Source organism: Caretta caretta, chromosome 2, assembly GCF_965140235.1.
Source record: "Caretta caretta isolate rCarCar2 chromosome 2, rCarCar1.hap1, whole genome shotgun sequence".
Lineage (NCBI taxonomy): Eukaryota > Metazoa > Chordata > Testudines > Cheloniidae > Caretta > Caretta caretta.
This window is the reverse complement of record NC_134207.1, coordinates 120,087,095-120,110,349: the sequence shown is the minus strand read 5'-3', so window position 1 is coordinate 120,110,349 and position 23,255 is coordinate 120,087,095. Positions and strand designations below refer to the sequence as shown.

The 23,255-nt window shown below is 44.5% G+C and overlaps 1 protein-coding gene across 1 annotated transcript; it reads left to right on the top strand.

The window, feature by feature from the left end:
- Nucleotides 1–9,684: 9,684 nt before the first annotated feature.
- PSMG4 (proteasome assembly chaperone 4) lies at nucleotides 9,685–18,464 on the top strand. The gene is made up of 3 exons (XM_048839758.2): nucleotides 9,685–9,929; nucleotides 12,749–12,824; nucleotides 17,781–18,464. The coding sequence occupies exons 1-3, from the start codon at nucleotides 9,714–9,716 to the stop codon at nucleotides 17,900–17,902; spliced, it is 414 nt and encodes a 137-aa protein (XP_048695715.2). The 5' UTR covers nucleotides 9,685–9,713; the 3' UTR covers nucleotides 17,903–18,464.
- Nucleotides 18,465–23,255: the final 4,791 nt, after the last annotated feature.

Genomic DNA, 23,255 nt, shown 5'->3' with positions numbered 1-23,255 from the left:
CTTACAAGATAGATCACAGGTATGTAATCTCCAATTTCTGGTGCACTTCTTGACACCACGAGTCTCAATAGACACTTTTATGCACAAAATGCGGGCACTAGAGGCAAACTTTGCAAGCTGCTTTGGGATCCTTCAAAGTGAAAGGTGCTATATCCATGTAAATGATTCAATGAACCTAGTAGGGAAAACCTCTTCTAACCCCTGCAGGGAACGAGGGAGTCACTAAACATTGCACTTCCTGTGTATGAATTTGGACATTGTGAATATTCTGTTGGATCTAAGACAAGCTAATCCAGTGACTCACGTAACAACAGGAAAAGAATGTCTCATTCTACAACAGGAAAATGTTATTACTTTGCACATATAGAGGCGCTGACATGAAAAGTGTTATCCACCCCTTAATCCTCATTAAAGCCTTGGGAACTAGGTCAGTATTATTTAATTATCCCATTTTACAGACAGATGAATAAGGCACAAAGAGCACAAGTGATTTGCACAAGGTCATGTAGCGGGGCAGTAGAAGAGTCATGAATGAAATCTAGAAGTCTTGATTTGTGCGCTGATCATTGCATCACACTGGTCATCAGATGAGCTCTGTTAAAATAATGTAAAGCAATGCTGTGCATACAGAACATGTTGGTAGAACGGCATTATGGGGGGCAGAGAATCTGCTCACTCCATAAAGACTCCCTGCCAATCTACTGAGGGAAATTTGAACAACTGACTTACAAACCCCATCAAAGAAGATTTTCTTTTGTATTAAGGGAAAAGGTGATGATACATTAAGCTGTTGACATTATAAATCTTCTGTTGTCCTAGCTACTGCCTCTTGGAGAGGGGGAGTAACTACATTGATGGAAAAACCCCTTCTGTCAATCTGTACTACAGTGGTGTAACTGAGCCAGTGTAGACATGGCCAAAGTACTATGCAAGCATCATATTCAGTCACACAAGTAGTGTATACTCTTCATTATATCTACTGTATTGATATTGTGATAGCCAACTTTACAGCACAGCTCCTACTAATTGCAGCCTCATAAATGGGAGATGTGACATAACATAATAAATTACATTCAACTTTCATTGCCATATAATAAAGGTGAGATTGTTAAAAAGGTAACAGGTAGTGTAGGTTGTTATATAGTTAGTTTCCCCTCTGTTTGTGTTCTGCCTCTTATACCTTTCCAGAACTGTCAATAATATGTTCATTTCACACCAAGTGATCTGCCCCAAGACAAATCCACTCACTCTGCAGCATGTTTCACAGCTGCATTTCAAACCCACTGCAACCATTACCTCCACTTCTCTGGATGGGTGTTTTTCTCTTTCAGTCTTAAAGAGGAGTGTGCAATGTTCCACACAGAGCAGCTGTATTCCGGGCAATGTAGTAAATATGCAGAACAGTCTATAGACAGAAGTCTGACGTATTGAGATAGACACCTGGGGTTGGGCAGAATACAGGATTTCTGGGCCTGACTTTTCATTGTGCAGATTGTTACGACCCTGATTTTCACAGTGCTGAACACCTGTAATGCCAATGAATGGCAAAAGGCGCTCAGTTCTCAGCAGCTTTTAAAGAAAATCAAACCCTGGATGGGCTGAAGAGAAACATGACCCAACATGAGGAGATAGGCGCAGTTTCCAAGCAAGTGAGCTCTCTTTGCAGGTGCTCACATAGGAGAGAAGGCAACACCAAATGAGATTAAAATGAAAATGAGACGGGGAAACTTTCAGAGAATATAACACGCTGTAGCAGAGGACGAACATGTGTGATGGGGCCTCCATCATTAGAGCCTAGGATTCATTCCTAAGTTTCCCTATTGGTTTATTGTCACTTGTATTGAATCAGGTCTCCATAGGCACAGTACAAACACATAAATACATGAACCCCACCCTGACAGACCTACAGCTTAAGGAGACAACTGCCATATGAAGGGCAGGGGGAGAGGGGTACAAGAAATAATATAGACACACTTGCAGTTGCTTTAGTATAGCTAGATATGGTAAGTGCAGCAGAGGTGGGTATTGTGAAGCGACAGGAAGGAACAGGTTACAGGACCTTGTAAATCAGTTCAAGAAGGGGATTTCATATTTAAGGAGTCCTGTGAAAGATAGCATGCAGCTGTGTGTGTGAGACAGTGGCAAATGGGTGTAGCAGGCTGTTACAGTTGGTGAAGCAAAGGCGTTGGGGACAACACAATCAGAGCTAAGCACAGGTGCTGGAACTAGAAGTGCTGAGGGTGCTGCCGCACCCCCTGGCTTGAAGTGGGTTCCACCATATACGGGATTTACAGCACCTCCACTAGATAAATTGTTCCAGTGACCCTGGAGATAAGAGCAGACAAGTAGGGAGGGGCAGACTAGTAAAGGGCCTGAGAGGTGAGGATAAGAAGTTTGAACTTGATGCAGTGAAATGGGGAGAGTCATTGGAGGAGCTAAGGCTCAGTCCTGCAAGGTGCTGAGCTCTCTGGCCCCCAACCAGCATATTAGCAGTCCTTACTTCCATCGATCTCAGCATAAGGTGGCATGTCAGAGGTGGAGAGGGGTGTTGTGGAGTGCAGCTTTGCTATGTCAGATCCTCAACTGGGGACTCCCTGGGGGCACTCACCCCACTCCATTGCATCCAGGTTCTACTCAGATGCAATGGAGAATCTGGCCCTACATTTGTATGGTTGCCTTTAGATGGAAATTGATCTGTCATGCTGTTTTCCTTTCTGCATCAGTGACAGACACCATGCATTAGTGGTGATGAATAGAGAAGGTGGGCAAAGTAATATATTTTATGGGACCAACTTCTGAACAGCGTTAGTCCAGTAAAAGGTACTACCTCCCCCACCTTGTCTCTGTACTATCCTGGGACCAACACAGCTACAACACTGCAAAACAATTTATTTTCCCTGGTTTTGGATAAATCTTTCTACATTATACCCCCACTAAATGCAGAGTTAGAATGTGATCACATTAATAATACAGTGTGATACAAAGAAATGTTACCCATTTTGAGCCAGATCATTAGATAGCCTGAACCAGAGTTAAATGCACTTAGGAGGGAGGGCAAAGGTGGCTTTTTGCCACCTTTCCACTCTTCTTATCCCTGTAGAAGCCATGGACTGGTTCAGAGTCAGGTTGTAATGGGCCCCTATGGGACATTATTCTGGTGGAGACATCCAAGGGAAGACACATCATGCTTGGCCTTGCCTTTGCTCCTCCTCCCAATTCCTGAGGTGGGGGATTGTGAGACAGAGTCAGCTATGTCAGCTTTACAGAAGCTGAGAATTCCCATGCCCGGGTACACTCAGCCATTCTGTAGCAGAATAATAACGTAGCAGGGCTGAGGATCAGATTTCTAAGGGTTGGAAACTTTCGGTCTTTTATAAATTTTCCTTAAATGTAACGGTGAAAAAAATTCTGCCTCAACCTGAAAGTTAACCCTTAAAATTTGAGCTGTGGATTGCCAGAGACACATAGGGGGGTTGGAGGGTGAAAATGAGCATTATAATGGAACCTTGGTTGCCAGCTAACTCTGGAGAAGTTATCAGTCTGTTTATACTAGCATACTACGTACTACTTTCAGATTTTAAAAGTCCACAGCCTTCCATACAATGGGAACACTGAAGCCCCAAGCAGACAGGGGCGGCAGGTTTGTATAATTTTTGGTGGTGCCCAGAATGGGTCCAAGTCCCCCCCCGCCCACTTGCCTAAGGCTCTGGGAGGGTGTTTGGGTGCAGGAGGAGGTTTGGGGGCAGGCTCCGGGAAGGAGTTTGGGTGCAGGAGGGTGTTTGGGCTTTGGGAGGGACATTGGCTGCAGAAGAGGGGGAGGGATCAGGCTCTGGGAGGGAGTTTGGGTGCAGGGTGTGGGCTCTGGGCTGGAGCAGGGGGTTGGGGTGCAGGTTAGGAGGCGGGCTCTGGGTGGGAGTTTGGATGTGGGGCTGGGAGTTGGGGTGCAGATTCTGGGAGGGAGTTTGGGTGTGGGGTGCGGGCTTTGGGACGGGGCAGGGGGTTGGGGTGCAGGAGAGGGTGAGGGATGCAGTGCTTACCCTGGGCAGCTCCCGAAGGCAACCCGCATATCCGTCTGGCAGCGGCTCCTAGGCGAGAGGGCTGGGGGGCTGGGGGGGGTGTCTTTGCATGCTGCTGCCTGCAGACACTGCCCCAGCAGCTCCCATTGGCCACAGTTCCCTGCCAATGGGAGCTATAGAGTCAGCGCTTGGGGCGGGGGCAGCGCACGGAGACCTCCTGCCTGCCCCCCGGGTCCGTAGGGCCATTCCAGCCGCTTCTGGGAACAGCGCGGAGAGAGGCCCAGGGGCAGCAGGCAGGGCTGAGATACACTCTGGGAGAGGCACGCAGGGGTGGCAGGTGGGGCAGGGGGAGAGACCTGGTCCTGAACATTGGTGGAGCTGGGCCCCTGGGCCCTGAATATTCCTGGAACGTGGGTACCACAGGCCCATATAACTCGCTGCCCCTGAAAGCAGAGCAGACATGTCCGGGTTCATTACATCAGCTGTTGTCAGTGAGGATCACAACAGACAAAGTTCTATCTTATGAAAGACTAGGAAGCAAACAGCCTTGCTGTATGCTGGTGGTTGAAAGAGGAGGACAGAGTGGTCGTCCCCAAGGAAGCACCTTTCCTTCAGGATTGCACTTTCTTCAGACACATCAGCAAATACCAGTAACCTCCCTCTGAGTAAACTTGCTGTCTACAGACTTGAGTAAGGACAGTATCAACATTATCTTCCCAGAGATTTCTGGTATGGGATAGCATGTTGGAAAACACTCAAGAATCAGGACTTTGGCTCTGCAGATCCTGGGGAAATGGAGTGTAATTTATTATAGCCAGCTGTATCCCAGTTTACCTCTAGCTTTGGCATATCATCTTGCCAATTTACTGTGCCACCTGGTGGATTCCAGCCATCACAACTGCAGCTGTTGTCAGAATTCTCTCTATTGTGTTCTTTTCCTGATTGCACCTATTTAGATGCAATTCCGCTTCTGTGTAATATTTTCTGTATTTATCTTCCTGTATATTTGACTAGCAGAAACCTAAAACTCAAGCTTCCTATTTGCTTCAAATGTTTCAAAACATCAAATGTTTCCTTTGGGTTCATAAGAACATAAGAAAGGCCACACTAGGTCAGACCAAAGGTCCATCTAGCCCAGTATCCTGTTTTCCGACAGTGGCCAGATCCAGTGCCCCAGAGAGAATGAACAGAACGGGTAAACATCAAGTGATTCATCTCTTGTCGCCCATTCCCAGCTTCTGGCAAACAGAGGCTAAGGACATCATCCCTGCCCATTCTGGCTAAAAGCCATTGATTGACCTAGCCTCCATGCATTTATCTAGTTCTTTTTTGACCCCTGTTATAGTCTTGGCCTTCACAACATCCTCTGGCAAGGAGTTCCACAGGTCAACTGTGCGTTGTGTGAAAAAATACTTCCTTTTGTTTGTTTTAAACCTGCTGCCTATTAATTTCATTTGGTGACCCCTTGTTCTTGTGTTATGAGAAGGAGTAAATAACACTTCCTTATTTACTTTTTCCACACCAGTCATGATTTTATAGACCTTTATCACATCCCTCCTTAGTCATCGTTTTTCCAAGCTGAAAAGTCCCAGTCTTATTAATCTCTCCTCATATGGCAGCAGTTCCATGCCCTTAATCATTTTTGTTGCCCTTTTCCAATTCCAATATATCTTTTTTGAGACGTGGTGACCACATCTGCACGCAGTAGATGTGGGCGTACCATAGATTTATATATAGGCAATATGATATTTTCTGTCTTATTATCTATCCCTTTCTTAATGATTCCCACCATTCTGTTTGCTTTTTTGACTGCTGCTGCACATTGAGTGGATGTTTTCAGAGAACTATCCACAATGACTCTTTCTTGTTAATTTAGATCCCATTATTTTATATGTATAGTTGGGATTATGTTTTCCAATGTACATTACTTTGCATTTATCAACATTGAATTTCATCTGCCATTTTGTTGCCCAGTCACCCAGTTTTGAGAGATCCTTTTGTAGCTCTTTCAGTCTGCCTTAACTATCTTGAGTAGTTGAGTATCATCTGCAAATTTTGCCACCTCACTTCTTTCAGATCATTTATGAATATGTTGAATAGGACTGGGCCCAGTACGGACCCCTGGGGGACACCACTATTTACCTCTCTCCATTTTGAAAACTGACCATTTATCCCTGCCCTTTGTTTTCTATCTTTTAACCAGTTACCAATCCATGAGGGGACCTTCCCTCTTATCCCATGACTGCTTACTTTGCTTAAGAGCCTTTGGTGAGGGACCTTGTCAAAGGCTTTCTGAAAATCTAAATATGCTATATCCACTGGATCCCCCTTGTCCACATGCTTGTTGATCCCCTTAAAGAATTCTAGTAGATTGGTGAGGCATAATTTCCCTTTACAAAAACCATGTTGACTCTTCCCCAACAAATTATGTTCATCTATGCATCTGAAAATTCTGTTCTTTACTATCATTTCAATCAGTTTGCCCGGTACTGAAGTCAGGCTTACTGACCTGTAATTGCTGGGGTCACCTCTGGAGCCCTTTTAAAAAATTGGCGTCACATTAGCTATCCTCCAGTTATTTGGTACAGAAGCTGATTTAAATTATAGGTTACAGACTATGGTTAGTAGTCCTGCAATTTCACATTTGAGTTCCTTCAGAACTCTTGTGTGAATACCATCTGGTCCTAGTGACCTATTACTGTTTAGTTTACCAATTTGTTCCAAAACCTCCTCTAATGACACCTCAATCTGAGACAATTCATCAGATTTGTCACCTAAAAAGAATGGCTCAGGTTTGGGAATCTCCCTCACATCCTCTCAACCGTGAAGACCAATGCACAGAATTCATTTAGTTTCTCTGCAATGGCCTTATCATCCTTGAGTGCTCCTTTAGCATCTCAATCATCCGGTGGCCCCACTGGTTGTTTAGCAGGCTTCCTGCTTCTGATGTATTTAAACATTTTTTTTTTGCTATTACTTTTTGAGTCTTTGGCTAGCTGTTCTTCAGATTCTTTTTTGGCATTCCTAATTATATTTTTACACTTCATTTGACAGAGTTTATGCTCCTTTCTATTTTCCTCACTAGGATTTAGCTTCCACTTTTTAAAGGATGCCTTTTTGCCTCTCACTGCTTCTCTTACTTTGTTGTTTACCCACAGTGGTTCTTTTTTGGTTCTCTTACCATGTTTTTTTAATTTGGGGTATACATTGAAATTGAGCCTCTATTATGGTGTCTTTAATGCAGCTTGCAGGGATTTCAATTTTGGTACTGTACCTTTTAACTTCTGTTTAACTAACTTCCTCATTTTTGTGTAGTTTCCCTTTCTGAAATTAAATGCTGCAGGTTGGACCTCTGTGGTGTTTTCCCCGTCACAGAGATGTTAAATTAAATTATATTATGGTCACTATTACCAAGCAGTCCAGCTATATTTACCTCTTGTACCAGATCCTGTGCTCCACTTAGGACTAAATCAAGAATTGCCTCTCCTGTTCTGTGTTCCAGGACTAGCTGCTCCAAGAAGCAGTCATTTAAGGTTTCAAGAAACTTTATCTCTGCATCCTGTCCCGAGGTGACATGTACCCAGTCAATATGGGGATTGTTGAAATCCCCCATTATTTTTGAGTTTTTTATTTTAATAGCCTCTCTAATCTCTCTGAGCATTTCGCAGTCACTATCACTATCCTGGTCAGGTGGTCGGTAATAAATCCCTACTGGTATATTCTTATTATTCAAGCATGGAATTACTATCCATAGAGATTTTATGGTACAGTTTGGTTCATTTAAGATTTTTACTGAATTTGATTCTATGCTTTCTTTCACATATAGTGCCACTCCCCCACCAGCATGGCCTGTCCTGTCCTTCTGATATATTTTGTACCCTGGTATTACTGTGTCCCATTGATTATCCTTGTTCCACCAAGTTTCTGTGATGCCTATTATATCAATATCCTCATTTAATATGAGACGCTCTAGTTCACCCATCTTATTATTTAGACTTCTAGCATTGGTATATAAGCACTTTAAAAACTTGTCACTTTTTAACTGTCTCCCTTTACATGATGTAATTGAATGAGACTTTTTTTCATTTGACTGTTTCTCATCAGATCCTACCTGTATTTTATCATCTTCCATACTCTCCTCCTTACTAAGACACAGAGAATCTCCACTAGTAGATCCTCCCCTAAGGGATGTCTCTGTCCAATCCACATGCTCCTCCGCAACTGTCGGGTTTCCCCCAGCCTATCAAATCCTACTTCTCCTGTATTGAAGCGAGTGTGTAGTGATGGCTACTTGATTATTGCCACAATCACACTTTCACAATTCTCCTTTGGATAAAAACAAAACACATCTTTGCCTTTCAATATTTCCTGTGTACATAGTAACTTTGTGTGTTCCTAGCCTAGAGTAGTGTACAGAACAATCTTTCTATAAAAAACAAGAGGTAACATTTTCAACCCTGGGTACCTTGTTAGGCTCTTAAATCCATATGAAGGCTCCTGAATAAAAAAAGCTGATTCTCAAAGGTGCAGAGCACCTACAATTGACTTAGAATACAATTGTGGTGGCGTAGCAACTCTTCAAAGCAAGTCTGTAAACTCTCCAGGCCTGACTTTCCCTGCCTGTAAAGCGGGTATAATTATGCTTACTATCCCTTGTAAAATGCGTTGAGATCTATGGATAGAGTGCTGTATATTTGCTCTTATCTACAGGAGCATCCTGAGAGGATGACTAAATTTAGGCAATACAGGACCCTAGGCACACTACGTGATGGTGCCTTCAGTGGCCTGGCCCCTGCTTGGAGTGGTTGTGAGGTCTTTTCTCCTTCCAACCTCTCATCTCAGGAGTGGCAACATGAGCCCCCTCGGAGCAGCGAGCATGTCTTCCAGGAGCAAGGGGGGTGAGTTGGACCACCGCATGCTTCTCACCACATACAAAATCCAATGATGGGTTCTCCAGAGCAGTGGGTCTTGGATTTAAACACCCCCCACCCCATACCAGTGAGATGCATGGGGCACTTCATATTTTTGAGCTATGGCATCAGGATTTCTGCTGACTGCGGCCGACAGCAGCTGCACGGGTCACGTTTTCAAGTTTCACCGCTTCACAACCCTGAAAAGAAAGCTGAGCTTGTGATATGCTCCTGTGCCTCCAGGAGCGGGGGCCCGTGGCGTGGCCCTAAACCTTAGCCAGATCCTGCCGGACCGTGATGGATGTGGAAGTAAGAAGGCTTGGACTGAAGAGCGCTGCCTTTACATGTCCACACCGCCTCCCCCCCCCCCCCCGCATAGGTCGGGTACAATACGGGGACCCTCAGTCCCCAAGGCCCATCTCCGATTTGGACCAAAGCCGACGCCCTAAAGGAGAAGTGGGGGTTGCAGCGGGGCAGCCAGATTTTAGAGGCCCTGAGCACCCCCAGCTTCAGCTCAGGGGGCGCCCGGGGGGGCTGCAGGGACAGGAGCTGGGGGTGAAGGCTGAGAGCAGGAATAAGGCCGGGGCAGCTGGGAACAACCTGGGGGGACAGAGCAAGGGGGGGGGGGAGAGGGGAGGAGCCCAGCTACCCTCCTGTGGCGCGGGCCAGGCTTGGCTCCCTGCCCACCGCCGCCGGGCGCGGCAAGGGCCAGGCCTGCGCTCGGGGATCGTTTGCTCTGGCCTGGCAGCGGCAGGCGAGACCGGGCGCGCGGCCGGGCGCGAGGCGGATGGAGCCGCAGCAGCAGCAGGCGGCGGCGGCGGGGTCCCCGCGCCACGCGCCGGAGGGAGCGCCCCCGGCCGGGATTTCCCTGCACGATTTCTGCGGGCGCGCGGGGGAGCAGCTCGTGCACTTCCACGCCATGCGGCTGCGGGACTCGCTCTTCCTCTGGGTGGGGGCGGAGCCCGCGCTCCGCAGCCTGGCTGTGGCCATGTGCAGCCCCCACGTGAGTGCCCCGCGCTCCCCACTCACCGGCCTCCTGCCCCCGCCTCCCTTCCCTTTCCGCCGGGGCCGCAGAGCCCCGGCCCCTCCCCCGCGGGACCCCCGGGGCTGGCAGGTGGCCGGCGGGCCCGGTCCCCCGAGGACGGTGTTGGCAAAGCGGCACCTGCCACGTTTTAAACCCTCGTGTAAACAGGCCGGATCCCCTTTGACATGGTGTGAACGGGGCCTGGCCCGCCTAGGGGGTAGCTGAGGATGGGGCGGGCTAATGCAGTTCTACAGATGGCAAACCCAGGTGGAGGTGCCAAGTTGCGCAGTGGGGGCTGGGTAGGCTCCAGCGGCGCATGGTAGGGTCGGTGCTTGCTCCAGCGAGGGATGGGGTCTGGCCATCCCTGTAGTCAACCCATCCCCTCCAGAGGCAACAACTAGGTCCGCAGAAGAATTCATCCAAGGACTTAGCTGTGTCTACACTGGGGGTTAGGCTGGCCTAACTTGGTCGCACAGTGTAGACGCAACTAGGGCTGTAGCAAGAGCCGCTGGGGAGTAGGCAGCTCCGCCCACCACCCCCGGTGTTTAAACATCATTTCGCACCTAAAACTGATGTAGCATAGGCACTTACTACAGCAATAGAAGGGGTTCTTATGTGGCTGTATTAAATCCATCTTTCTGAGAGGCGGTGCCTGGGCCTGCATGCCCTATGCATTGTAATTAAGCCAAGCCAACCTAACGTTAGATAACCCAGCCCTAAGTTTTAGGTGTAGGCCAGGCTGGGGTAAAATTTTCAAAAGCACCTATTTAGGAGCTTAAATTCCATTACTTTCAATTAGACTTACTTTTAGTAATGGGATGTAGGCTCCTACATGATTAAATGCTTCTGAAAATTTTACCCACTATTTATTTTTCTAGTCTACACACTACCCAAGCATTTCCCTTTGAACCCCTTTTCTGTCATTTATACCTTTGCTGAACTTCCCTCCCAAGAGTTGAAATTTTAGGATGAACAGTTGAGCAGCTTTTGAGAACTAGAAGAGTTTATGTGGGAGGGAGAGGGAATATTCCCTTTCATTGCAGCATCTTGTCAAATAGATGGAGGATGTAAGTATATTATTTGGCAGAGAAATGGGTAAAATTTGACAGAAAAGTGTCTTCAAGTGTTATCATGATTCTTAACTCTTAGAGGATTCAGTCAAACTACTGAAGTCAATGGAAAGACTCCCATTGATTTCAGTGGGTGTTGTATTAGACCATTTTTTCCTCTGTAGCTCTCACAGCGCGTTACAGGAGAAAGTAAGTGTTATCCCCATTTTATGGATGGGGGAAACTGAGGCACAGAATTGAAGAGATACAACAGCCCAACGTCTTGCATCAGGATAGTGGGCAGAGCCAGGATTAGAATCCAGGTCTCTTGACTCCCATTTTAATGCTCCATTCAACAAACTGGCTGGCTAATTTGGCTCAGTATAAGCCTTTGAAAATTGCACTTTGCTCATCTGTAGTAGATTTTGACAATTGCAATATATTTGACAACAATTTGCCAGTATTCCCAAGGGGGACATAGCAGGCTGTGCCAGCATGACAATTTTGACTGTGTAGTAATTTTTTTTAGCGGATTCAAGATCTGGGCATTGAATGAGACAGGTCTGTGGAAGAGTACATCTTATTTACTACATAGTAAGGAACGATACCTCTTTGAGTGAGTAAATGGGGATTGAATTGATTAATTCAAAAATATCTCCAAAAGCCAGAGATGGGACAGTAGATGGGCAGGGTTCTGAGTTACTACAGCAAATTCTTTCCCAGGTGCGTCTTGCCCACATGCTCAGGCCTTCTGGCCTTAAAGCCTATGGCTATGTGTTGTGATTTGGATTGGGGCAGCCTCTAGGAGCTCCAGGTATGCACCAAGACCCCATTGTGTTAGGAGCCCTTCATCATTTACTGCCAATATAGCACACTTTAAATGGGCAGGACTGTGTAGGAAACTTTCCTCATAGGGTATGTTTACACTGCAATTAAACACCCTCACAGCCCAAGCCCCATGAGCCCAAGTCAGCTGACACAGGCCAGCTCTGGGTGTCTACTTGCAATGTAGACATAGTCAGACCATGCACAGTGGTACACACACTTGAAAATGTGTCCAGTGCATAAAGTTTTTTATGAGGCAGTGTTTGTTCAGTGACAGGCTTCATAGGAGCCCATGCCTCAGTGAGGGCCCAGTTGTGCACTCCTCAATAAGTAACACTTAATTATATGAGTAGTCTCAGTGAAATTACTTGTTCACTTCTCAGCGTAAGCAAGGGTTGCAGAATTGGATTCTTGAATGGGACAGGATATTTAGGTGGTGTTTACTCAAGTATTTCCAGATTATGGAATTTTTCTTTTTTAAAAACTGTATATTGTATTATTTGTGAAATAGTATGGGTGTGTGTAATTAAAGACTATTTTAATGGATACACTGTATAAAAAAATTGTAGACACCAGGGGAGATTTTCAAAAGTGCCTCAGGGATTTGGGAATACTAGTCAGTGTAATTGCAAATTCATTGTAAGTGCTCCTTGGTGTTTTGAAACTCCCCTCCACCATCTTTATATAATGTAAAGGACACTGTGATTTGGTTGGTTGTTGTTTTGGTGAGTTCACCTTGACATGGTAGGACATAAGGACTCAAATGACTGTAGGAAATGTAAGTCTTTTGGGATTCCTCTTTTTTAAAACCAAAACAGAAAAAGTGCCTATTGTTGTGACTTATTACTTGCAGCCATCTCCTCGGGGGAAAAAATAGCTAATTTTAGTACAGAATAAATAACTGATTCTTTGCTTTCTTTTCAGGACTCCATTCCAGTGTCTACATCACTCCTGGGGGGTGCCTCTGACACCATCTCAAATTCTCTAGCCCAGCGACTAGGTGCGTTCTTGAATGGTTCAGATGTTTTATAACACACTTGTACTTTTTAAATTCTGTGGTTGTTTTTGCTCTCACCTCGCATCTTTGGCAATGAATCACCTTTGCTGTCACTACAAATAATGTTGTCTGACTTCTCAGTAAGAGGCATATATTTGTCTCATGTAGACATGAGCTTAAATATTGTCTGACCATGCTTGAAGCTTGCATTGTGTTAAAGCAAAGTATTAGAGTGAATCATTCTTGAGGAAAAACTTTTATTCTATGGCTTTGAATTCTTCATGCCTAACTTTTCACATTTCTACTGCTCACCTGCTTAAAGTTAGGCATGTGCTTAAATACCTTACTGAGTCAGTGCTACCGTTCTCTACACCTATATAGCTGCAGTAGAACCTCAGTTACAAACACATCAGGATGGAGGTTGTACGTAACCATGAGATGTTCGTAACTCTGAACAAAACATGAGTTGTTTTTTCAAAAGTTTGCAACTGAACACTATCTTAATACAGCTTTGAAACAAGAAGAAGAATGCTGCTTTTAACCATCTTAATTTAAATGAAACAAGCACAGAAACAGTTTCCTTACCTTGCAAATCTTTTTTTAAACTTTCCCTTTACTCTTTTAGTAGTTTGTTTAACAAAGTACTGTGTTTATTTCCCCCCTCCCGTCTCTGTTGCTGCCTGATTGCATACTTCCAGTTCCAAATGGGATGTGTGGTTGACAGGTCAGTTCGTAACTCTGAGGTTCTGCTGTACTACAGCGTTTGAAAGGCAGAAAGCACTAGGTTTCATTGCTGGTAATAGGAGTGTTATCCTAGGAATCTCCTGGCACCGCTGCTGAGGGACATTATTGATAACGAATATAATGAGGGCTTTGCATTTCAGTAATCCCCGTGTTTTGTTTAGCGATTAATACGGGACAGGAATAAACGTTCAGGTAGGCCTCTCCCTATCCACTCCCTCGCCCCAAACACTTGCACAGGCACTTTTACATAGTCTTTCATCGCTTCCATACGCATGCACAGGGATTAGGCAGCTTACTGTGCACACTCCTGCACTCTGCAGATGCCAGCACCGATGCCTGCACACACACATGTGCAGAATTGTGCAGGCGTAAATAAAGGCTACCTCTACATCCTACTTTTCTACAGCTCTCTTCAGCCAGAAAGATCCCGAAGCACTCTACAAATTATTGGCCCAGATTGCAGATTTAAGAAAATGGGCATATGCACACAGGAATCTCCTCACCCAGCAGTGAAATGGGGCATCTGTCCAATAGCTCACAGCAGTGCTGTAGGCCAGAAAGTGAACCCATTAACTGAATGCTCCCCTCTACCCACATTATAGGTGAGAGCACAAGTGGTCAGAACAGGAGTGGTAAGTCTGTGAGTTGGGGAGCAGTAACTCTCCTCCATGTTTGTGGCCTCTCCCAATCCTACAGGACCTTTTCTTCTCCAAGACTATTGCAATGTTGAGATTGTGAATCGGGATGCTGTGGATCTCATTGCTGGTTAACCAGCGTTTCTGCTGTGTAGAAGGACTTGCTGTGTTCGGTACAGCTCAAGAGCTAGTCATGCTGCCTAGGTTAAAGGAGAGGAGGCAGGCTCCGTGGAATGGCATCTGCTCTGTGTGGCTGTGGATCAGCTAGCTGTAGAACTACTGCTCAGATCCTCAAAGGTATTCAGGCACTGAACTCATTCATTTCAAGGGGAGTTAGGTACCTACATACCTTTAAGGATCTGGGTCGATGTTTCATAGAATTATAGAATCATAGAATATCAGGGTTGGAAGGGACCTCAGGAGGTCATCTAGTCCAACCCCCTGCTCAAAGCAGGACCAATCCCCAATTAAATCATCCCAGCCAGGGCTTTGTCAAGCCTGACCTTAAAAATATCTAAGGAAGGAGATTCCACCACCTCCCTAGGTAACGCATTCCAGTGTTTCACTCCTAGTGAAAAAGTTTTTCCTAATTTTCCTAGTTTCACTAGCTTGAGTGGCACAAAACCCATCCAGTTCTTTGAAGTTCCAGATCTCACCCCTCTGAGGGGATGAGGAGACAGAGTAACATCAGAGATCACTGTAGTATTTTGTGTACAAAATCTCCCCTTTTCTTCTCATTTCAAGGGAATATAATGAGCAGGGCATATATCCTGTTGACTCTGCAGGGCAAATTAGATGGGGGCAGGATTTAACTGTCCTATTGGAGTTTCAACCAGGACACGGGACTACTCTTGCAAAAAGCGTCAACGGACCAGTAGCATTCACAAGCATTGGAAACTGCATTTCATGGTCTCTTCCAGATGACTAAGGCCAGACTTGGTACAGAAGTAATTCACAACTCAGTCTGTTGGTTAAAGCGGTGTGGCAATTAATTCAACTTTCAGTTTAGAATTAGTACTCCAGTTATTTAATATGAGAATTTTTAAGCCTTGATGATAACATGAGGCTTTGTACCACAGGGGCCAATACCAGGGCAGACATGCTTGTTTTTCAAGTTGTAGCATATTAGCGCAACAAGCCACATTCCATTAATGTTATTGTGCGAATTGTTAAAAAGAAAATGAATCCGTTTCAGAAGCAGTTCATAGGGCTCCCTCGTCTCACTGAGCCAAGAGGAAGTTGATCGTTCTATTAGAATATAAGATAAGTCAATTGAATTGATTGGTGTAATAATGAAACAGCCTCAAAATTGCTTTTTAAAAGAGAAATTCAGAAGAGTACAGTCTTTCTGTCCTTGATTTTCCAGCTGGCTGAGATGGATTGAGATTTTTTAGGAATTCCTGACTATCTTTTTTTTTTTTAAGATACAAAAGATAATCCTTGGAATATTCTGGGGAACAATCATGTCTTAAATTAATATCTAGTTTGGTACACAGAAAAGTTATTTGTTCCTGTACGGTCTAAGTGAAAGAATTTATGAAAGGAAGATACCTGTCTGTCCTCTTTGGAAATCTGCGGTGTACATTTCTTTCTCCCATTGCCATTTCAAGCATTTGTCATGCTGTTTCCTTTGTTAGTTGTGGCTTTGTGTTCAGGACTGACTTTTATACTAAGAACAGGAGTACTTGTGGCACCTTAAAGTCTAACAAAATTTATTTGAGCGTAAGCTTTCGTGGGCTACAGCCCACTTCATCAGATGCATAGAATGGAACATATAGTAAGAAGATATATATACAGAGAACATAAAACGGTGGAAGTTGCCATACCAACTCTAAGAGGCTAATTAATTAAGATGAGCTATTATCAGTAGGAGAAAAAAAAAACTTTTGTAGTGATAATCAAGATGGCCCATTTCAGACAGTTGACAAGGTGTGAGGATACTTAACATGGGGATATAGATTCAATTTGTGTAATGACCCAGCTTCTCCCAGTCTCTGTTCAAGCCCAAGTTAATGGTATCTTGTTTGCAAATTAATTCCAGTTCAGCAGTTTCTTGTTGGAGTCTGTTTTTGACGCTTTTCTGTTGCAAAATTGCACCTTTAAGTCTGTTATTGAGTGACCAGAGGGGTTGAAGTGTTCTCCTATTGGTTTTTGAATGTCATGATTCCTGATGTCAGATTTGTGTCCATTTATTCTTTTGCGTAGAGTCTGTCCGGTTTGGGCAATGTACATGGCAGAGGGGCATTGCTGGCACATGATGGCATGTATCACATTGGTAGATGTGCAGGTGAATGAGTCCCTGATGGCGTGGCTGATGTGATTAGATCCTATGATGGTGTCACTTGAATAGATATGTGGTCAGAGTTGGCATCGGGCTTTGTTGCAAGGATAGGTTCCTGGGTTAGCGTTTTTGTTGTGTGGTTGCTGGTGAGTATTTGCTTCAGGTTGGGGGGCTGTCTATAAGCGAGGACTGGTCAGTCTCCCAAGATACGTGAGAGTGATGTACTAAGGTGATGATTCAGCAAAGCATTTAAGTTTGTACTTAAGTGCTTTGCCAGATTGGGCCCTATATACAAAAGGGGCATGGGACTGGTAGCTCAAAACACCTGAGTTCTTTTCTGGCTCTGACACCATGAATAAGATTACAAGGGCTCCTCACTTCCAAAAAGGTATTACCTGACCTGCCTTGTCTCTCTCTCATCTTGGGATCAACAGGGCTACAATAACACTGCAATTTATTTCAGTGACAGGAGCCTAAATACCTTTATGGATCTCAGCCTGTCGCCAGTTACCATTTTGGGCAACTCAGTTTTTGTTCCTCAGGTTTCCCAAGCTGCCTACATATCACCCATTCCTTAGTTTGCACAGTTCATTAAAGATGGCATTGTATGAGTGCCTAGGTATTATTTTATCAAAATTAGGAAGTCTATTTTCTATACTGTAACTTTTTTTCATGTCATCCATTCCCCTGCTGATCATTTAGAGCCATCTTTCCACAGTTTGGGGATTTATTTTTTTTAACCACCACTGTTAGGTCTGCCATGGAAAATAACTGGTATAATGTACATAGATCAGGTAATATGGTATCTACTTTATCATTAGATTATCCTAGCATTTTTCTACTAGGCTTTTTTGAATGTCTAATTACTTAATTCTATCCCCCCACCTCCCCAAAGCATCTTTGAGCATAAATTATCTCTTCAATTTAGTCTGTGTAATCTGGGAAGGAGTCCAGTATAACCTATAATTTATCTTGAACTACATTATGTTTAAGAGCCTGATCCAAAGCCAATTGAAGCCTTTCCATTAACTACTGTGGACTTTGAATCAGGCCCTAACCTAACTGCCATATCTGCTGCACAGCACTCATCGCTGTCTGCTACCTAAGGTTTTTAGCCAACAAGCCACACTGAGTAGGTATATAGGTTATACGACTACTTTAGAGGTGGTTGGTCCAGGTCAGTGCATTTGTATTGCGGAATGGAAAACTTGCCTCCTTTCTCTCCATAAAATGTTTGATTACTACCAGCACTAATATAGGAATGAGTAACGGATGACTGTTCTTGGTTTTGTATTTTAGCCAGGAAGACTAAAAAACAGATCTTCGTCAGCTACAATCTTCAGAATACAGACAGCAGTTTCACATTACACATAGAGAACAGAATCAAGGAAGAAATGATGGCTTTTCCAGAGAAGTTCTAACTTTGCATCATTGTAAGCTAATTTGTTACTTTTTTAAAAAAGAAATAAACTGACTGCGTTTCCATATTGACAGACACTGAGTTAATATTTTGGAACTTTGTGTTTGTTTTACAAAATTGTTTGGACCAAACTTGAGCAGAACTTAAAAATGTATTTCTTCCTAACTTTTTGAGTTCCTCTGCTTTGTTAGAGATGGTCTGATGGTAGAGAAAGGGGATTGAGGGATATGGGGAGGAATGTTGTGAGTTAAGCAAGATATTGGAAACTTGTGTATGCATGGAGCTTGACCTACCTAGAAATTGTAATCAGTCAGGAATGTTCTCTGCATTTTAGTTGCACATGTAACATACTATGTATCATAATTAGAGAAAGAGAAAACAAATCTCTTCTAGTGCTTACGTGAAAGCCTGGCATGCTGTTGTGAAAAATCAGCAAATTAAATAAAAGGAAGTCATATTGACATCACTTTCATTTGCAGTATGGTGGGAGAATGGCAGAAATTTGTTCTTTCCAAAGGGAAAGGAATTTTCCACTGAAAAGGAAATAAATGTTTGATCCTAAAGTGTGCTTTATTACTTAGTAAGTATGCGCTATGTATCCAGAGTCTTGTCTGCTGCTGCTCAGCCAGCTGCCAGTCTGGGGTTCCGTCCGCCAGCCCTGCTCAGCCCTTTGCTGGCCCGGGGGTCTGTCCATCGAGGCCGGCAGCCGGGACCCTGGCTGGTAGCAAAGTGCCACTAAAAATCAGCTCACGTGCCGCTGGTTGGCGACCCCTGAGTTAGATGCAATAGCCATGGGCCACCACACTGCCACTTTTACACTCTTCAGAATAGAGCTTCACTTTAGAAGGGTGTTGAACAGGGGAAAATACAGTGGGGTAGTTTGACATTAAGGGCACTGGAATAAGTAACTCTACACAGGCATTATGTAAGGCAGTGGTTTTCAAACTTTTTTTCTGGGGACCCAGTTGAAGAAAATTGTTGATGCCCGCGACCCAACGGAGCTGGGGATGAGGGGTTTGGCGTGGGAGGGGCTCAGAGCTTGGGAAGAGGGTTGGGAGTGAGGGGTTCAGGGTGTGGGAGGGGACTCTGGGCTGGGGCGCAGGTGGGGATCAGGGCTGGGGATGAGGGGTTTGGGGTGCAGGAAGGGGTTCCAGGTTTTGGGGGGCTCAGGGCTGGGGATGTGGGTGCAGGGTTGGGGCACAGACTTACCTCTGCTGGCTCCTTTTCAGCGGTGCAGCCAGGGTACACTGTGGATTGTGCTGCACCTTGGAAGTGTCCAGCAGCAGGTCTGGCTCCTAGGCAGAGGCTTGCAAGTGGCTCTGCGTGACTCTTGCCCGTAGGCACGCCCCCCCCACCAACCTCACATTGGCTGGGAGCTGGCCAATGGAGTGTGGAGACGGTGCTCAGGGCGGGGGCAGGGCGCATGCCTAGAAGATGGACCTGCTGTTGGCCACTTCTGGGGTGCAGCGTGGTGTCGGAAAAGGTAGGCACTAGCCTGCCTTAGCAAGGCAGCACCGCCGACGGGACTTTTACTGGCCCGATTGGTGGTGCTGACCAGAGCAAGGCGACCCAGCGCCTTACATACCACGGTTTGAAAAACACTGATGTAAGCGACCGGTGGAAACCTGATGGCTGTAGAGATGAGTCTTTATTCCCAGTGATTGTTGTCAATATGCTGAATGGGCTGGAAATTAGGATTTTTTCATCTTTCCCTTCACTGAGCCCTCTGTGCTTTGTTATCTCTCAAAGCTTAAATAACAGTTTCAAATCCTTAAGTGAAAGATGCTATACATGTGCAAGCTATTATTAAAAGGGAGTTTCTGAAGTAGTGTATGAGAATCTTACTTAAAAAAGCCTGAGGGTTTAAGTTCTAGTAGCACAAAGGCAGAATTTTCTCATGATTGAACAGTGGGGCACTGAAGGTCAGGAGACACAAATTCTATTTCCGTCCAACCCCTGACTTGCTCTGTGACAGTGAGGAAGCTGCATAACCAGTTTCCCCATCTGTAAAGTAGCAAACCTCACACTGGTGTGCATGGAAAGTCTCCACTATAAGTATAAAATATTAATGCTGCTAGAATAGCTCCCTGGAAACAAAGAAGCTGGTAGGCTCTAGAAAAGCCATCTCAGCCTAGTTTATTATGGTTTTATGGTCAGTAGTTAAAAAGTAGATATAGCAAATAATGCTTATTTAGAGAATACAACTTCAACCTCTGATTATATCTAGTCTCTGCTCAGAGTTTTTTTGATAAATAAATTATAATACATAGTATCTGTTGCCAGCCCCTGTTTCTACAATAAGAGTATAAAGGTAAGGACCAAAACCTATGCTTTCACCTGGCCTCAGTTGAACCCAGGGAATTAGAGACCAGTATCTGGAAAGATAATGGATCAAGTAATCAATTTGCAAACACTTAGAAGATAATAAGGTGATAAGTAACTGTATCAATTTGTCAAGAACAAAATATGTCAAACCAACCTAATAGTTTTCTTTGACAAGGTAACAAGCCTTGTGGATAGCGGGAAGGGGTAGATATGGTATATCTTGGTTTTAGTGAGACAGTATCAGAAGTCTTACATGACCTTTTCATAAACAAGCTTAGGGAAATGCAGCCTAGATGGAACTACTATAAGGTAGGTGCATAACTGGTTGGAAAACTATTCCCAGAGAGTAGTTATGGGTGGCTTACAGTCTAACTGGAAGGACATATTGAGTGGGGTGGTCAACTTCTGTCCAGTGGCTTCATCAATGATTTAGATAATGGCATAGAGAGTACACTTACGAAGTTTGTGGACAATACCAATCTGGGAGGGGTTGCAAGTGCTCTGGAGTACAGGATTAAAATTCAAAATGATCTGGACAAATTAGAGAAATGGTCTGAAATAAAGAGGATGAAATTCAATAAGGACAAATGAAAAGTACTCCACTGAGGAAGGAACAATCAGTTGTATGTGTACAAAATGAGAAATGACTGCCTAGGAAAGGGATCTGGGGGTTACAGTGGATCACAAACTAAATGAGTCAACAGTGTAACACTTTATTTAAAAAAAAGAAAAAAGCAGCAATCATCATTCTGGGAGAAGTAATTCTTGCATTCTACTTCATGCTGATAAGGCCTCAGCTGGAGTACTATGTCCAGTTCTGGGTGCAAGATTTCAGGAAAGATGTGGACAAATTGAAGAAAGTCCAGAGGAGAACAACAAAAATGATTAAAGATTTAGAAAAGATGACCTATGAGGAAAAATTGAAAAAATTAGGTTTGTTTAGGCTGGAGAAGACTAGGGGGGGTTGGGGCATAACAATTTCAAGTACATAAAAGGTTGTTACAAGGAGGATGGTGAAAAATTATTCTCCTTAACCTCTGAGGATAGGACAAGAAGCAGTGGGATTAAACTGCAGCACAGGCAGTTTAGGTTGGACATTAGGAAAACTTCCTAATTGTCATGGCAGTTAAGCACTGGAACAAATTACCTAAGAAGGTTGTGGAATCTCCATCATTGGAGGTTTCTACCAACAGGTTAGACAAACACCTGTCAGTAGTTACTACTTAGTTCTGTCTTGCATGCAGGAGACTGGACTAAATGACCTCTTGGGTCCCTTCCCATCCTACACTTCTATGATCAACCAAAAGCTGTGTTAATTCAGAGCTAAGGTTGTGATTTTATTGATAAGCCTGGAAACTGAGTTCAGATCAGCAGCCTTAACTTTCCTGTTGTGTATTTATGCACTATACTAAGTGGTCTCATTCCCTGGTCACCATTCACCACCTGTGTTTCTAAGCAATGCATTTTAGACAGAACAGTACAAACTCCATCCTCATCAAGCATTGTTTTGCTGGCCACAAAGCGTGTGAATTCTTCTCAAGAGCGTATACACTAATGGTTAAATTATAATTAGCCAGAGTCAATATGATTTAACAAATTGTACTGTAGCACCAAGTTGCGGCCCCAAGTGAGTTTAGGACCCATGGCACTATACACACACACAGCCCCTACCTCAGAGCTTAAAGTCTTAAATAGACAAGACAGAGGGTCAGAGGGGAATCAAAGGCACAGAGAGATGAAATGACTTGCAAGATGTCAGACAGCAGGTCAGTGTCAAAGCCAGGAACCCGTATCTCCTGACTCCCAGTCATGTGCCCTAGCCACTGGAGTATACTGCTTCACACTGGCATATGGAGCCAGCATTGCCCCGGGGGAGCTGAGAGAGATTGTGTCTCAGGTTGTACTTTCCCTTCTTGCCCCCCCCACCGGTGTTCAGGTAGGAGCATGTATGCTGAAGCATCCCTTTGGATAGTGCAGGGTGCTCCCTGGCTAGTTGAGGCAGGTTGGACCACTCCACCCTCTTTGGAGCAATATGTGGCCCTGCAGAGAGCTGTCCTTGTGCTCCTAAAAGTGCAGAGATTGCGATTGTCCCTGGGTCTTGTGCAATATGCACAACAGATGTGGGAAGGCTCCTTTTTCTCTAGTCCTAGTGGGGGAAGGGATAAATATGGCCCTAATGCGACATAAATGCAGCATGATTCGACATGTAAATTGTGTCTCAGTTTCACTCAGCAGAGCCCTCATGACAGTTTGGGTCATGGTGTCAACCTCACTTGCCTTAGGCAAGTGAGAAGGATGAGTTGCCCTTTTCCTTGCCAGATGCTTGCAAGGAAACAGCAATAATATACTGAGGGAATCAGGCAATATAGGCAATGGAAAACTAAATGAAATGTACCAAATCAGCTTTCCTGATGTGAAAGCAGCTCCCAGCCTCTGTGAAATCACAGTGAATGAATGCATACATACATCAATAGTATAGGTGACAATGCAATCACCAATCAAGGTTCCCCAAGCCTCATAGCATATGCTAGTGATACTCAAGCCAAAGCTGTCAAACTGTATGCGGTCTTCATCTTCCTAAAGCCAGCTGTCTTCTCAAGTTTGACTAAAGCACTGGATGACATCTCGAGACACAGAGTCAGCTGGCCTGACCTCTGGGTTAGTAGCCAACTAAGGTAAACAATATTTTTGCCTTGATATTTTAGCCAAATTCAGTAGCAGTGGGGAGGAGCACTTCAGTTTACCAGATTGGTCTAAAATTATGAAGGTAGAAAATGTTACTTATTGTATACAGCTAGATCCCAGAAATAACCTATTGTAAAAGGATGCTTTGTCTATCCCCAACTAAAGTCAACACTGTTTGGTTCCTTCCATGTGGACTCTAGAACCCAGAAGAGATCAATTTTATTAGCAACAGTAAGATTACAGTAGTGTATAGAGGTACTGTACAAAGAGTAAGACAGTCCCCTGTCCTGAAGAGCTTACAGTCTACACAGACAAGACAGACGAAGCATAGGAGGAGAAACAGG